The following is a 13,875-nucleotide window of genomic DNA, read 5'->3' as shown; positions in this document are numbered from 1 at the left end:
TTTCAGTGAGCTGAGTCAAACGAGCCGGCTCACGAAAAAGAGCCGAAATGCCCATCGCTAGTTATTAGGTGGCCTGCAGTGTTTCACTTTCCCTCCAATAATATTTTGTTTTAATATCGCGGCGACGTATGTGTGCTTACTGGGAACATAATAAAGACACCTGGACTCAGTCGAGAGCTCGAGACCAAAAGCCATATTTGGCAAGACCAGTGGCCGAGACAAGTCCGAGTCCGAATACCAGCGAGTCCGAGACCATAGAAAAACGGTCTCGAGTCCAAGACCAGACTCGAGTAGGCTACTACAGCCCGCTGCCCTACTTGTTTGTTTTGAAAGATTTTTACATGGTAGAGCACTCAGGTATTAATATGCATGCCAAATTTAAAGTGATGGTGCTTTTAAAGTTTACAATTAAAAAATTTTGTGTTTGTAGAGATTTATTTGACACCTTGGGTTAAATGTCAAGTACTCCTCGCTGCGGACTGTAGCGCGGTGACGTCACGTATCGACGTCACGTATGTACGTCACACCTATGTGTTACCACGCATGCGCCATATCGCGGTGACCGCGCATGCGCGTTACGCGGTGACGTCACGCGTCTTTAAAACGCATGCGCAAATTTGACATAATATGCGCGTATATCCCGTTAATACTTTCTTAAAGAATAGATGTTAATGCAAACTGTTCTTTTTGTGGACAGCACCCAGAGACTATAGTCCATTTGTTTTGGCTTTGCCATTATTCTAAATTGTTGTGGAAAGACTTTTCCCGTTTTGTTATTGATAATATTGATAAGGATTTTTCTCTACTTTAGGAAAATGTTTTGTTTGGAATTGTTAATTGGAAAAATTAGCAATTACACAAAAACGAAATATTCTTAATTAATCTTCTTTTTTTGTTAACAAAATTTTATATACATAAATGTAAATTTTCAGGTCAGAAACCACTTTTCTATGTTTTGATTACTGAAGTACAACATTACTTTGGGACAATCTCTGACTCGTGAAACAAGAAGGCTTTAAAAACAATTGAAATATGTAAATCTTTTATTATTTTCCTTTGATATGTACTTTTTTTTCTGATTAGTTATACCCGTCTTTCTTTTTGTTTATTTGTTTTACATTGTGACTGTTTATATAATGTTTTCAATATAAAAAAAAAAAACATTTGACATAATATTTTTTTTAAATGTTAATGTATTAAAAAAACTCTAAAGTAATAATGAAAGCAGCAAAAAGGAGTACATAGTTTTAACTATGCCTGATCTAAGGTAAACTTATAAGGAATTTCAGAGTATATATTGTGTAATATCTGTGTAGTATTTTTCACATTCTGTTGCACTTCACTGTGTAAATTACAAAATTACTGTAAACATTAATGGCACCTTATATATTTCTTATTTTAATCATTCCTCTGTAATAGTTAATAATTGTTTATTTTTGTGCATTATAGACTATTATAAAACATTTACTCCAATAAAGTAGTTTGAATGAAGTTAAACCAACTACATACAGTACATTGTTAATCTCTGTATCCCATTTTATGCATGCCAACGCAAAAAAACAAACTAATAACACTGATAAATGTTATTTCAAAACAAAGATGATAATGGTATAAAAGAAATATGTACACATACAGATAATCACATACATATCTGTACATCAACAGACAGACACACACTTCAAATCTACTCAGCTTGAAATTCCCCTCCATCATTGAAAAGAGATAGATAGATAGATAGATAGATAGATAGATAGATAGATAGATAGATAGATAGATAGATAGATAGATAGATAGATAGGAAGAACAGACAGATTGCACAGACAGACAGATATAAATAGATGGACGGAAAGACAGGCTTTCTCAAGTACCTTTTACAGTACTCACAACTTAGATTTAAAGAACTTACTGTCCAGCCATACAAAGTGGGCCTCTTCTCTGAATTTGGCCTTGCTGTCAACATCCCTGAAAATCTTGCATGTCAGTGAAAGCAAAATACAATGTTTAACTCCATTACTTTTTAATTATTTTACCACAAATGTATTTAACATAACTTACAGTACATACAATACATTCAGGAATGTAACTTTTACAGTACGATCTGATACTGAGGAACAACATTTCTTTTGCAATGCATGCAACAATCAACTACATTACTTCATTCATTTAAGTCTTTCTGCTCTATTTGAAGACATCTTTCAAGCCTTAATTTGTTTAAAGGCGAAGACTTTTACATATTTTAAGATTTGCTGAAACACTGTCATCTTGAATGCTAACATATAGGCCTATCATAAAACATTTTTATGGCATCGCTCTATGGCATCTCTTACAATTAAAATTATTTTTTTTATAGCTTTAAACAACAAAACATTTTACATACATTTTAGAGCCAGGGTAGCAAAGAAAACACAAATATAAAATATATATATCTATGTAAAATGCATGTATATACCAAAGCCTCCTTAATCACTCTGTTATCATACTTTAAATATCCAAAAATTACATTTTCAAAATGCAAAACCAAATTAAAGAATACATGTTCCTTAATAAACATTTAAACACCTCATACCATTTTTTCACATGACTACAATGCCAGAAAATGTGGGTTCTGTTTCCAAGTGCAAAGAGCAAAAAGTACAACTTACTTTTTGTAACAATGTCTAAAAGCATAATTGCTTATTGGCTATGTTATTGACTTACTGCCATCGAATCCATCGCCAGAAGTGATTGAAAAAAACTGCGCGTGCGCACATGTGTATTATAAACAGACTTCGCGCATGCGTGGTAACACATACGTGACGTACATACGTGACGTGAATACGTGACGTAACCGCGCTACAGTCTGCAGCGAGGGGTGTCTGGACCAGTCAAAATTAGACAATGTTGTGCTATGAAGAATATTTTTATTTTGTCTTATTCTAATTGCTAAATTGTAAATTCTAAAAGCTGAAAATATTTTACTCTAATAATATATTTGCTGTTTTCTCTTCAGGATCAATCAGGTGCACTTCTGTCAATTTCGCAAAGGTTGCGATGGATTACCAATTTAATGGTGAAATGTTTATATTGCATAGGCCTATATGTGATGGTGAAGGTGAAGGTGAGAAACTCTGATTACAGTATACTATTTGTTGGAAACAAAATAAAATAAAATAAAATAAAATGTACATTTCACTGATCCATATTGTTCAAAATGAAACTACATATAAGCATACAGTATAAGTCTGAATTTGTTTGTTACAGAGTGTTGTTGTTGCCATATGGAATTGTTTCAGAGGAATATTTAGAGTAAGTATAAGTACAATTCACTGCATGCTATATATATATATATTTCTCCACTATGAATGTTGAGCTTTTAAGAACTTCCTGGACTGTAATAATAAAAATGTTGGGGGAAAAAATTGATGAAATATAAAGTGATCATTTCAGATGCATCCCCTAAAGTTACAAAGTGGCAAACTAAATCTTTAACCTCTTAACTGTCACCGTCCCGTATACGGGACGCCTAAGTTTACGTCACTATATTACAATTAAATCCTAATTTAATCATGACAAACTATATATTGTTGGAAAGGTCTAAGACTCCTTAATAGATATTTCAGCATTGTTTTTTGTTACAATTTATGCAGGAACAGTAATAGATGAATTTATGACAAGAGTGCACCTCAAAAAATCTACATCATAACAGGCGTTTCTGGCGTTTGTCACAAAAAGTCGATGCACACACTTTTAATAATTGAAACTTTGGTTTTCATGCTAAAAGTTCATAATAAAACATTTAATCTAGTATTTGTCAATAAAAAAATATAAAATAATATTATCTTCTAAAAAGTATAACATATATATTATCCTCTAAAATATTATATTATATTTTTTATCGCCTTTTTTTATTACATTACATATTTTAGTAGTTATCATAAATTAGGTATCATTTGAAAGCTTACGATCTCAGAATTCATCCTGTGAAAACTGTTTTGAAATTGGACATTGTGTTACCATAGAAACGGTACTCTAAATGATTTTATCAGGCTCCTCCCCTTTTGGGCATAATTATGTTTCATAATTTATGATAAAAATATGTTCTAATCTTGACAAAACACATATTGTCAGAAAGGTCTGAGTCTCAAGGTTCCATATTTAGTGAAAGAAGTGATATTTGGACAGAAATTTATTAATTTGTTATGTTAGAATGCATACAGTTCAATTCAATGGAATTCAATGACACCCGGTGGCTATTTTTGGTAATACGCCTAAACAAAATCTCATGGGAACTTCAATTTTTGTGATATCAACTTCAAATTTGGAACACAACTTGGTTAGATATATGGCTTTCATTTTATAGTAATTTTTTTGTAAAACATATTTTGTAAAATATATATTTTATATAAAAGAAAAATATTAAATAAATCATATTTGATTTAATGTAAATTTAAACTTCCATAACTTTTTCATACTTTAATTTTTTGAAGTGCTTTCACTTCAGCAATAATCTGCTATTTTTCCCCTTTAAAACAAGACCAAACTTAGGTCTATACTCCAAAGCATTCTTGAATTACAACCATTTAAGCTTGAATAGTGCATTTTAATGTACATTCTCAAAAGGGGGGGTGACAGCTAAGGGGTTAAAGTGCCCCTATTATTTTTACATGGTAGAGCACTCAGGTATTAATATGCATGCCAAATTTAAAGTGATGGTGCTTTTAAAGTTTACAATTAAAAAAAAATTGTGTTTGTAGAGATTTATTTGACACCTTGGGTTAAATGTGGACCAGTCAAAATTAGACAATGTTGTGCTATGAAGAATATTTTTATTTTGTCTTATTCTAATTGCTAAATTGTAAATTCTATTGCATATATGCCAATGTGAAGGTGAGAAACTCTGATTACAGTATACTATTTGTTGGAAACAAAATAAAATAAAATAAAATATGTACATTTCACTGATCCATATTGTTCAAAATGAAACTAGTATACATAAGCATACAGTATAAGTCTGAATTTGTTTGTTACAGAGTGTTGTTGATGCCATATGGAATTGTTTCAGAGGAAAATTTAGAGTAAGTATAAGTACAATCAGGCCCGGATTGGCTAATCGGGAGCACCGGGAGAATTCCCGGTGGGCCGGTTTGTTTTATTGGCCAGGAGGGCCGGTGTTGTCATGGCACTGGGTTGAATGGTTGAATGCTTTCCCTATAGGCTCCAGTCATAGCGCAGCCCCACAATTTTTTTAATAATTATTTTCTCGCAGCCCCACAAAAAATAAATAAAGTCACTTTGTTAGAGATGTGCGAACAAAAAATAAGAGATACAAAACATGGATAATAATAGCCTAGGCGCAAAGGCGGCGCTGAAAAGGCCAGAATAATAAAACATCTCTAGAAAAGCGGCCAAATAGCCTACGAGTCAGGGCTGTACCGACCATTGAGGTAATTTTTCCTGAGTGTGGCCTATAATGAACATTGTGAAATAATTGCCTAATATTAACTCTAATTTGGTGCTGCAATCAATGATTCGCATATCGCGACGATAACCGACCTCATCATCTGAGCTGCTTCAGCACTCAAACACCGCTCGTCAGAAATGGCAAAATGTTTGATATGACCGATCAAAGCAAGCGGGATTTATGTTCACAGAAGCGCGAGCCGCGGCCGTGCGAGAATCCCAACGTGACGCTTCACGAGATAAGGTGCACGTTGCTAAACTAAACAGCTGTTTTACGATAGAAATTTTAAACGACCGACATAAATAATCACTTTGCAAAGACTGTATCAATCTAAGCTCAGCTTCAGGAAGGGGAGATTTACAGGTAAAGATAAAGAAACTGAGAAGAAGAAGGAGATGGAGATGAGAGAGGAGAGCAGGTAGAGCAATAGCCTATTGCATAATAATGAGAATAACTTTATTACAATGGATTCCTATTTAACACAGATGTTCTTTGCCAATGACTGTGGAAAAATAATATGCCCCCGATATCACTTTTGGGACCTCTGTATTATAAAACCCTGTGTACTGATATTGCACAGAATAGAAAATTATATTTTTGAAAAATACAATGAATTACAAGGCTGTACAGAACAGAGCACTATTGCAGACTTAGGCTCAATCCCAATTCACCCCTTGGCCCTTGACCCCTCCGTTTTGCGCGTTCCCGTGAAGGGGTAGGGTTGTCTCGATTCTCTTTTGGTTGGAGGGGTAGGGGGAAGGGCCAGATAGCCCTTGGAAGATTGGGCCTTATATACTGAGGGTTTAATTACATTAATTTAATAGTCAGTCGGGAACTAAGTGGGCCGGTCTAAGGCATGAAACTCCAGGGCTGAAAATGAGTCCCACTCCGGCCCTGAGTACAATTCACTGCATGCTATATATATATATTTCTCCACTATGAATGTTGAGCTTTTAAGAACTTCCTGGACTGTAATAATAAAAATGTTGGGGGAAAAAATGAAAAAATTGATGAAATATAAAGTGATCATTTCAGATGCATCCCCTAAAGTTACAAAGTGGCAAACTAAATCTTTAAAGTGCCCCTATTATGCTATTTTAAAGTTTCCTAATGTTGTTTTGGAGTCTCATACAACAGGTTTACATGCATCAAAGGTCAAACAACTGATTAATTTCCTCATAATATACATTTGAACATCACCATATTTTTCAATGATTCTCAAAGGTCTCGTCAAATGAATCAATCCCTCCTGTAGCAGCTACTCTATTTTTTTCACACAGATGTTGCGAAGATGACATGGAACACACAAAAAATGAAGTGAATAATCCAATAAAATAAATTAGTAACTGGATAATAATGATCAACTGACATTAAACTATATTAAGCTCTAAAATGTGTTTGGTTAAGTTCTAATGCATGCAAATACATAATTGTTGTGATTAATAGCATGTCTGAACATAAATACTGAGACTTTAGCCCCCAGTTTCACAGACAAGACTAATGTGCGCTCAGACAGCAGCAGCTCAGCGCGTGCCCGTCGGTCAACAATTTCAAAAGAAGTTAAGAAAGAAGACGAAGAAGACTACCGCGTCAGTTTGGGTGACAAAGTCATCTGAAGTCATTCCATAGCTTAATGTGACGGACAGAAGTCTATTTACATCATTAAAGTTTACGGAAACTCGTTTTCCCTCCTCTGTGGCTGTCAATCATTCTCCATTCAGTATTCAAACAGCGCGCGCGCCTCTTCCGGTTGGATGCACGGTAAAACTCTCTCCAATATGATATATTCACATTTTAATACATTATCTGTAGATAAAAGGCTGTGGCTTTGCATAAAATGACTTTATTTTGTTGGACTTTGTTGCTGTTTTTAAACGACTCACTACCGTGTGCTTGTTAGATCACACACATCACAAGGACTATGAATCGGCATCAAACGCACAATAACTGGAATTTAAAACTGTGAAACAAATGATCAATAAACTGTTGGACAGATATACACTAGGATTTGTGCGCTCGACATTTCTTCGCTTTGTGCCGTGATCTTTTAAATGCGCATGTTGTGCAGCGCATAGATATCATATAAAGGCTAGATGTCTCGTCCGCGCTGCTGGCCAATGGAGCTCGACATCCGCACACGGCGGCCATCTTAAGACAGGGTGCTCGCTCACTCATAACATGGTGCATGTACTTTTAAATAACCATAACTTGCTCAATTTTCTACCGATTTTCAAACGGTTTGGTTTGTTATAAACGTCAGAGATGTAGCTATTATACTGCATACATATGAATAATTATGTTCAAAATGTTTAAGCATTCAGAATTATAGCCACGTTAATAACGTTTGTAAGAAACCAAACCGTTTGTAAATCCGTCCAGATTTCAGCGAGATAAGAGGATTTGTGTGCGTGCTGCTCACTCACCTTAATTCACAGAGCCCTGTCCTAAGATGGCCGCCGGTGATGCCGGAAGTGACTCCGCCTTAAGACATCTAGCCTTTATATGATATCTATGGTGCAGCGCAGCGCTGCACACTGTGACTCCATGTTGCTTTGAGCACATCATTCTGCACCCGCGATTTGTGCGCTCTGTTTTGAAGCGTTTCATATTATCATGGTTTTGCGCACTGAAAGATATTAAAAGCCTATATTTTTTATACCTAGCCTGCTCAATACATTTAAAATAAGCATAATTGAATTCTTTGTAGTGTAGGCTATATAAATACACTTCTAAATTCTTGACATTAATATATAAATATAATATATTTGTATCTGCTTTTCCCCAGTAACTGTTTTGTTTGCCATAAATGTACACCTTATGCCAAATATAATTGCAAAATACAACAGAATTGTTGTGCAACTCAATGTTAACTGTACTGTTATTAGTCTATGCACATTATATCATTGGTAACATTAAATATAACACAATAAACCATCATATAGTATATCAGTAGGAGTTTCCTTAAGTCTTTCTAAAAGTTTACTACAGGCCGGTTTACTACAACAGTAGAAACAAATTCTGAAATGATGGTTTATAGTTTTGGTGTGCCACCCCAAGATTTTAAGTGGCCCCATCTGGCCACCCCTATGAAAAATTTCTGGAGGCGCCACTGCAAGACTTAAGCCTTGTCCCCGACTAAAATGCCTTAAGCTGCCATAAGTGAAAGTACTTGCACTCACATATCATAAAGGGATACTCCACAGTTTTTTCATAATAAACTATGTTATTCCCTTAACTAAGACGAGTTGATACATACCTCTCTCGTCTCGGTGCGTGCACTCAATCGCTCTGGCGCGCGACAACACTTTGATAGTACTTAGCTTAGCCCAGTTCATTCATTAGGAACCAAACAGAGATGAAGTTAGAAGCGACCAAACACCTCCACGTTTTCCCTATTTAAATACAGTTACACGAGTAGTTACACGACCAAGTATGGTGACACAAAATAAAACGTGGCACTTTTCTAAGCGGGTAAAAAGGATAACTATAATGTATGGCGGAATAGCACTTGGGACTCGGGAGCATTTCGACTCTGCGCAGTAAAAAGTCACGTTGGTTCTAATGACAGAAGTGAGAGGGAGAGAGGATTTTTCAGGAGTGACTTTTTACTACGCAGAGTCGAAAGTGCTCCCAACTTCAAGTGCTATTCCGCCATACATTATGGTTATCCTTTTTACCCGCTTAGAAAAGCGCCACATTTTATTTTGTGTCACCATACTTGGTCATGTAACTACTCGTGTAACTGTATTTAAATAGGGAAAACGTGGAGGTGTTTGGTCGCTTCTAGCTTCATCTCTGTTTGGTTCCTAATGAATGAACTAGGCTAAGCTGTGCTATCAAAGTGTCGCCGCGCGCCAGACTGTCGAGACCAAAAGCCATATTTGGCAAGACCAGTGGCCGAGACAAGTCCGAGTCCGAATACCAGCGAGTCCGAGACCATAGAAAAACGGTCTCGAGTCCAAGACCGGACTCGAGTAGGCTACTACAGCCCGCTGCCCTACTTGTTTGTTTTGAAAGATTTTTACATGGTAGAGCACTCAGGTATTATATATGCATGCCAAATTTAAAGTGATGGTGCTTTTAAAGTTTACAATTAAAAAAAATTGTGTTTGTAGAGATTTATTTGACACCTTGGGTTAAATGTGGACCAGTCAAAATTAGACAATGTTGTGCTATGAAGAATATTTTTATTTTGTCTTATTCTAATTGCTAAATTGTAAATTCTAAAAGCTGAAAATATTTTACTCTAATAATATATTTGCTGTTTTCTCTTCAGGATCAATCAGGTGCACTTCTGTCAATTTTGCAATGGATTACCAATTTAATGGTGAAATGTTTATATTGCATAGGCCTATATGTGATGGTGAGAAACTCTGATTACAGTATACTATTTGTTGGAAACAAAATAAAATAAAATAAAATAAAATATGTACATTTCACTGATCCATATTGTTCAAAATGAAACTAGTATACATAAGCATACAGTATAAGTCTGAATTTGTTTGTTACAGAGTGTTGTTGATGCCATATGGAATTGTTTCAGAGGAAAATTTAGAGTAAGTATAAGTACAATTCACTGCATGCTATATATATATTTCTCCACTATGAATGTTGAGCTTTTAAGAACTTCCTGGACTGTAATAATAAAAATGTTGGGGGAAAAAATGAAAATATTGATGAAATATAAAGTGATCATTTCAGATGCATCCCCTAAAGTTACAAATGTTTTGGTCCCACTCCGCCCCTGATAGTGGCCCACAAACTGATTAGCAGATGTATTTTAGTATAGACAGTGATAACGTGAGTTAGCCAGTTAGCAGGAGACCTACACAACATACAACTCAAAACTAAGTATTTTGAACACTATCTTTCAAGAGCAAGCGGTCTGCGAATCCGGCATTGAACTCCGAGATTTGAGAAGCAGTCGCCAGTGAAATAAAGGGAACACAGCAAAAGTTTAGGATTATACTGCTGTGATATCATGGTAAAGTGAACTTTAACCACTGATTCTTCACATGCTCGTCCTTGGGCAGTGAGAAAAAACTGGCTTTACCTTCACATTGTAGAGCGCTGCGTTTTCTCGACATGATGCTCTCCAGTATCCACAGGAATCAACTGCCGGTTTGAGGTTCAAGTTTTCCTTGGTGTCTGCGTGCAATATGTGGGCGGGCAATATGCTAATGTTTCGTTTTGACGTCACAACGAAACGGCTTATGACTTGTTTGAAAAACAATTCATTTAATTGACTCAGAGTCGACTCTTAATTTTGAAAGACAATAACTTTATATATGAGGCACTTTCAGATTTAAAACTTTGCAGGATGTTTTCATTCACTCAGAGCTATGTTACACACTACATGAAAGGTCATTTTCAAAAATCCATAATAGGGGCCCTTTAAGGACACACATGGTGAATCCTATCATTATTGGTCCTTTGACTAAGGCCATTGCAGCTACAGTCGTAGTCAAATTGGGTTTGTATTACTTACTCGTGACTTTAGAAGATTAAAGTCATATGGACTACTTTTATTGTATTTTTTGCTCATATTATATCTTGATAGCCCCAGTTCCTTTCACAGCATGGGTATGATTAAATGATGATTGAATTTTCATTTGAGATTAACTATCCCTATAACTATTTCATTATAGACTTGTTGTGTTCACATTATTGTTTACATATAAACAATAAAACCTCTTTAAAACTGTTTTGTCAGAAAAGACAGACTGAGTGATCCTGATGGAGAAAAAAATGCGAAAAAAGTAAGAATGAAAAACTGAGGGCTGGTGAGTATCAAACGAGATTATTTGGGTAAGCTGGTGCTCTTTTCCATAGCAAATAACTGAATTCAAATTCTGTATTTTTTTCACACAGATATTGCGAAGATGACACGGAACACGAAAAAAATTAAGTGAATAATCCAATAAAATAAATTAGTAACTGGATAATAATTATCAACTGACATTAAACTATATTAAGCTCTAAAATGTGTTTGGTTAAGTTCTAATGCATGCAAATACATAATTGTTGTGATTAATAGCATGTCTGAACATAAATACTGAGACTTAAGCCTTGTCCCCGACTAAAATGTCTTGAGCTGCCGTAACTGAATATACTTGCACTCACATATCTTAAAATATGTCAGTTCCATTGTTTTATCTTAAGATGTACACAGTAATGTTTTTGTTTTGTTTTTCTAAGTCATGTTAATAAAAGCTACTAAAATGTTCTGTAACTGAACTAAGGCCTAAACTTAAACTTAATTTAAGCCCTGTCTGTTAAACCGGGCCTATAAGTTCAGTGGGACGATTAAATTACAGCTGACTTATACTTCCACTTTACTTTTAAGAGGCATCAACATATCTATAAGTGTTTTTAAGGGCTTAATGTCTTAGTGATCCTTGTAGTATCATTCATTGACATACATATGTAATTAATGCAATAAAGCAAATCTTGATTGTGAATGTGTTGGTCTCATTTATTGTCTTTTGTCTCAAAAACTATTAGGGATTGGGTTAGGCTTGTGTAGGCCTCTTTAGGGCTGTAGGCAGGGAAACACAATGGACAGACGGCCAGTCCATCACAGGGCTATGCATGAATCTATCATCCAGATGGTTTATTTTGAATGCACGTTGACATCAGAAGACATATTTTTGTATAAATGTCTAAAGGCCTTATAACTTGATATAAACGCAACCATGTATTTCTGCACTACATAAACACTTGTTTTTTGTTTGCCTACTACTGTGTCTTTGCTGATGTTTGTACAAATGGGTATATATATTTTATTTAAATATGGCTATATCTTGTGGACATGCCCTTCAACAGATTCTTAGCCATCGTCACATGATTTAAATATCTACACCGCTATAAAATATTAAAATTATACAAATATGAAGGATCTAAGGATTTTAAATAGCAACGTGTGTGTGTGTTAAAGAGAGAATCCATACAACTGTGTTGTGTTTTATTTTCTGTTTTTTATATAATATCATTTTATAATAATTTACAATCATTATTCATTTATGTAGTTTTCATTTGATTTATCATTTATTCATAATTTTATTATTATCATTCAAATATGTCATTTTCCATTGTTTTTGCAGTCGTATAATAACATTTGTTGGATTTGGTAGATGAAGTTTGAGCATTGAAACATCCAGACGAAGTTTAAGCATTGAAACATACACGATTATTTTTTTTATTTTTATTTTTATTTTTTTATGTTTTCATATACTGTGCAGGGAGTAAATGCAAAAAGAAATTCAACAATGGCAACATCATTACAGTATCTGCCATAATTTTCAAAGAGGATGAAGGTGAAAAGGACAGAAAATTATTAAAATTCATAGGACTATGAAGGGGGTGGATTGGAATCCACTGCTGCTTCAATGCATATGTAATGAGTGATTATAATCAAGGTATTAATCAATATTTTTCCTTCTAAATATCACATGAGTTGAATTACTTCTCTGGAGATTTTATTTTGTTATTGAAGTTACCAGTGTGATTACTGAAATTTTCTTTTTATGTATTCTCTAATAATTTTTTTGAGTGGCACACATCTTTTCCCATGATAATGTTCCTTGAAGAATATTTGTACCAAATTTCATGATAGCATCACCATTTGAAAAACAAATGTAAGGATTCAAGAAAAATGTTTGAGGGACAAGCACCATTTTCCAAAAAAAAAACATTCTGAAGAGAGTATTTTCACAAATTGTTATGCCTACATCACTGTTTGAACGATTGACATAATGAGCATTTTACAGAAATAGCGGCCATCTTGAAAAAATGGCCGCCATGTTGAATTTTTGGGTGGCCAACGCCTTTTTCCCAAAAAGTGACCCTTAGAGAGTATCTGTGCCAAATGTCATGCTTTTATACCAATTTGAACGATTCTCTTGAAATATGCCATTAATCTGCTGCATTAAATGTATTTGATATCTGAATGCTGTAACAGTGCTTGCTTTTTTAGCCTGGCTGTCAGAAATTAAATAAGGACATGTTTTGTGTTTGAGAAAGGTCTTCAAAGTGTTAAAACAAATAGGGATCATAGTTTAAGGGACCATTTCTCAGTTAAAGTCTTACTTTCCATTTAGACAAAAGTTTCCTATCCTTGAGAGAAATAACTTGTTATCTTGATGTTTTGAGACGAAGACTCCTGTTTATAGTTAGAGCCTGGCCAAATCCAACCTTGGAACCGCGTCGGTGTGTGTGTTAGTCTTCTTGGTTACAGGTTAAGGAACCACTGGCATTGTTGTAGATTGACCGAGTTGTTGTTGAGCCCAAATCTGAGAACTGGTCACGACTTGCCTAACTTCAGGGTCTGAGTGTCAGCTGCAGAATCAGATGGAGATATGCTTCAGTCTATCTGTATGTGTGGAAAATTACTAAACTGTTAACCCCTAACAACTACTAGATCAAACGCAAGCTTG

General features: G+C 34.9%; 1 protein-coding gene and 1 long non-coding RNA gene across 3 annotated transcripts in view; one reads left to right on the top strand and one right to left on the bottom strand.

The window, feature by feature from the left end:
- LOC309498235 overlaps nucleotides 1-9,710 on the bottom strand; it is a 10,087-nt gene extending 377 nt beyond the window's left edge. The window contains exons 1-2 of the long non-coding RNA XR_014205886.1: nucleotides 9,310-9,710; nucleotides 1-177 (exon numbers count right to left, since the gene is read on the bottom strand). The exon at nucleotides 1-177 is cut by the window's left edge and continues 377 nt beyond it. This is a non-coding gene — a long non-coding RNA (uncharacterized lncRNA). The remainder of the gene's footprint in view (nucleotides 178-9,309) is intronic.
- Nucleotides 1-11,901, top strand: part of LOC309498223 (uncharacterized protein) — a 17,560-nt gene extending 5,659 nt beyond the window's left edge. Inside the window, exons 4-10 of one of the 2 annotated variants that reach the window (XM_082168797.1) lie at nucleotides 2,990-3,097; nucleotides 3,241-3,285; nucleotides 5,010-5,054; nucleotides 9,717-9,803; nucleotides 9,952-9,996; nucleotides 11,154-11,223; nucleotides 11,312-11,901. In XM_082168797.1, the coding sequence (XP_082024923.1) occupies nucleotides 2,990-3,097; nucleotides 3,241-3,285; nucleotides 5,010-5,054; nucleotides 9,717-9,803; nucleotides 9,952-9,996; nucleotides 11,154-11,171 (348 nt within the window). In that variant the 3' untranslated portion in view covers nucleotides 11,172-11,223; nucleotides 11,312-11,901. The remainder of the gene's footprint in view (nucleotides 1-2,989; nucleotides 3,098-3,240; nucleotides 3,286-5,009; nucleotides 5,055-9,716; nucleotides 9,804-9,951; nucleotides 9,997-11,153; nucleotides 11,224-11,311) is intronic. The other variant, XM_082168798.1, reaches the window with a different exon arrangement.
- Nucleotides 11,902-13,875: the final 1,974 nt, after the last annotated feature.

The sequence above is a fragment of the Leuciscus leuciscus genome (genome assembly GCF_965113295.1).
Source record: "Leuciscus leuciscus genome assembly, chromosome: 5".
In the NCBI taxonomy this organism is placed as follows: Eukaryota; Metazoa; Chordata; class Actinopteri; order Cypriniformes; family Leuciscidae; genus Leuciscus; species Leuciscus leuciscus.
The sequence above is the reverse complement of the archived record's forward strand: the minus strand, read 5'-3'. Positions and strand labels throughout refer to the sequence as shown.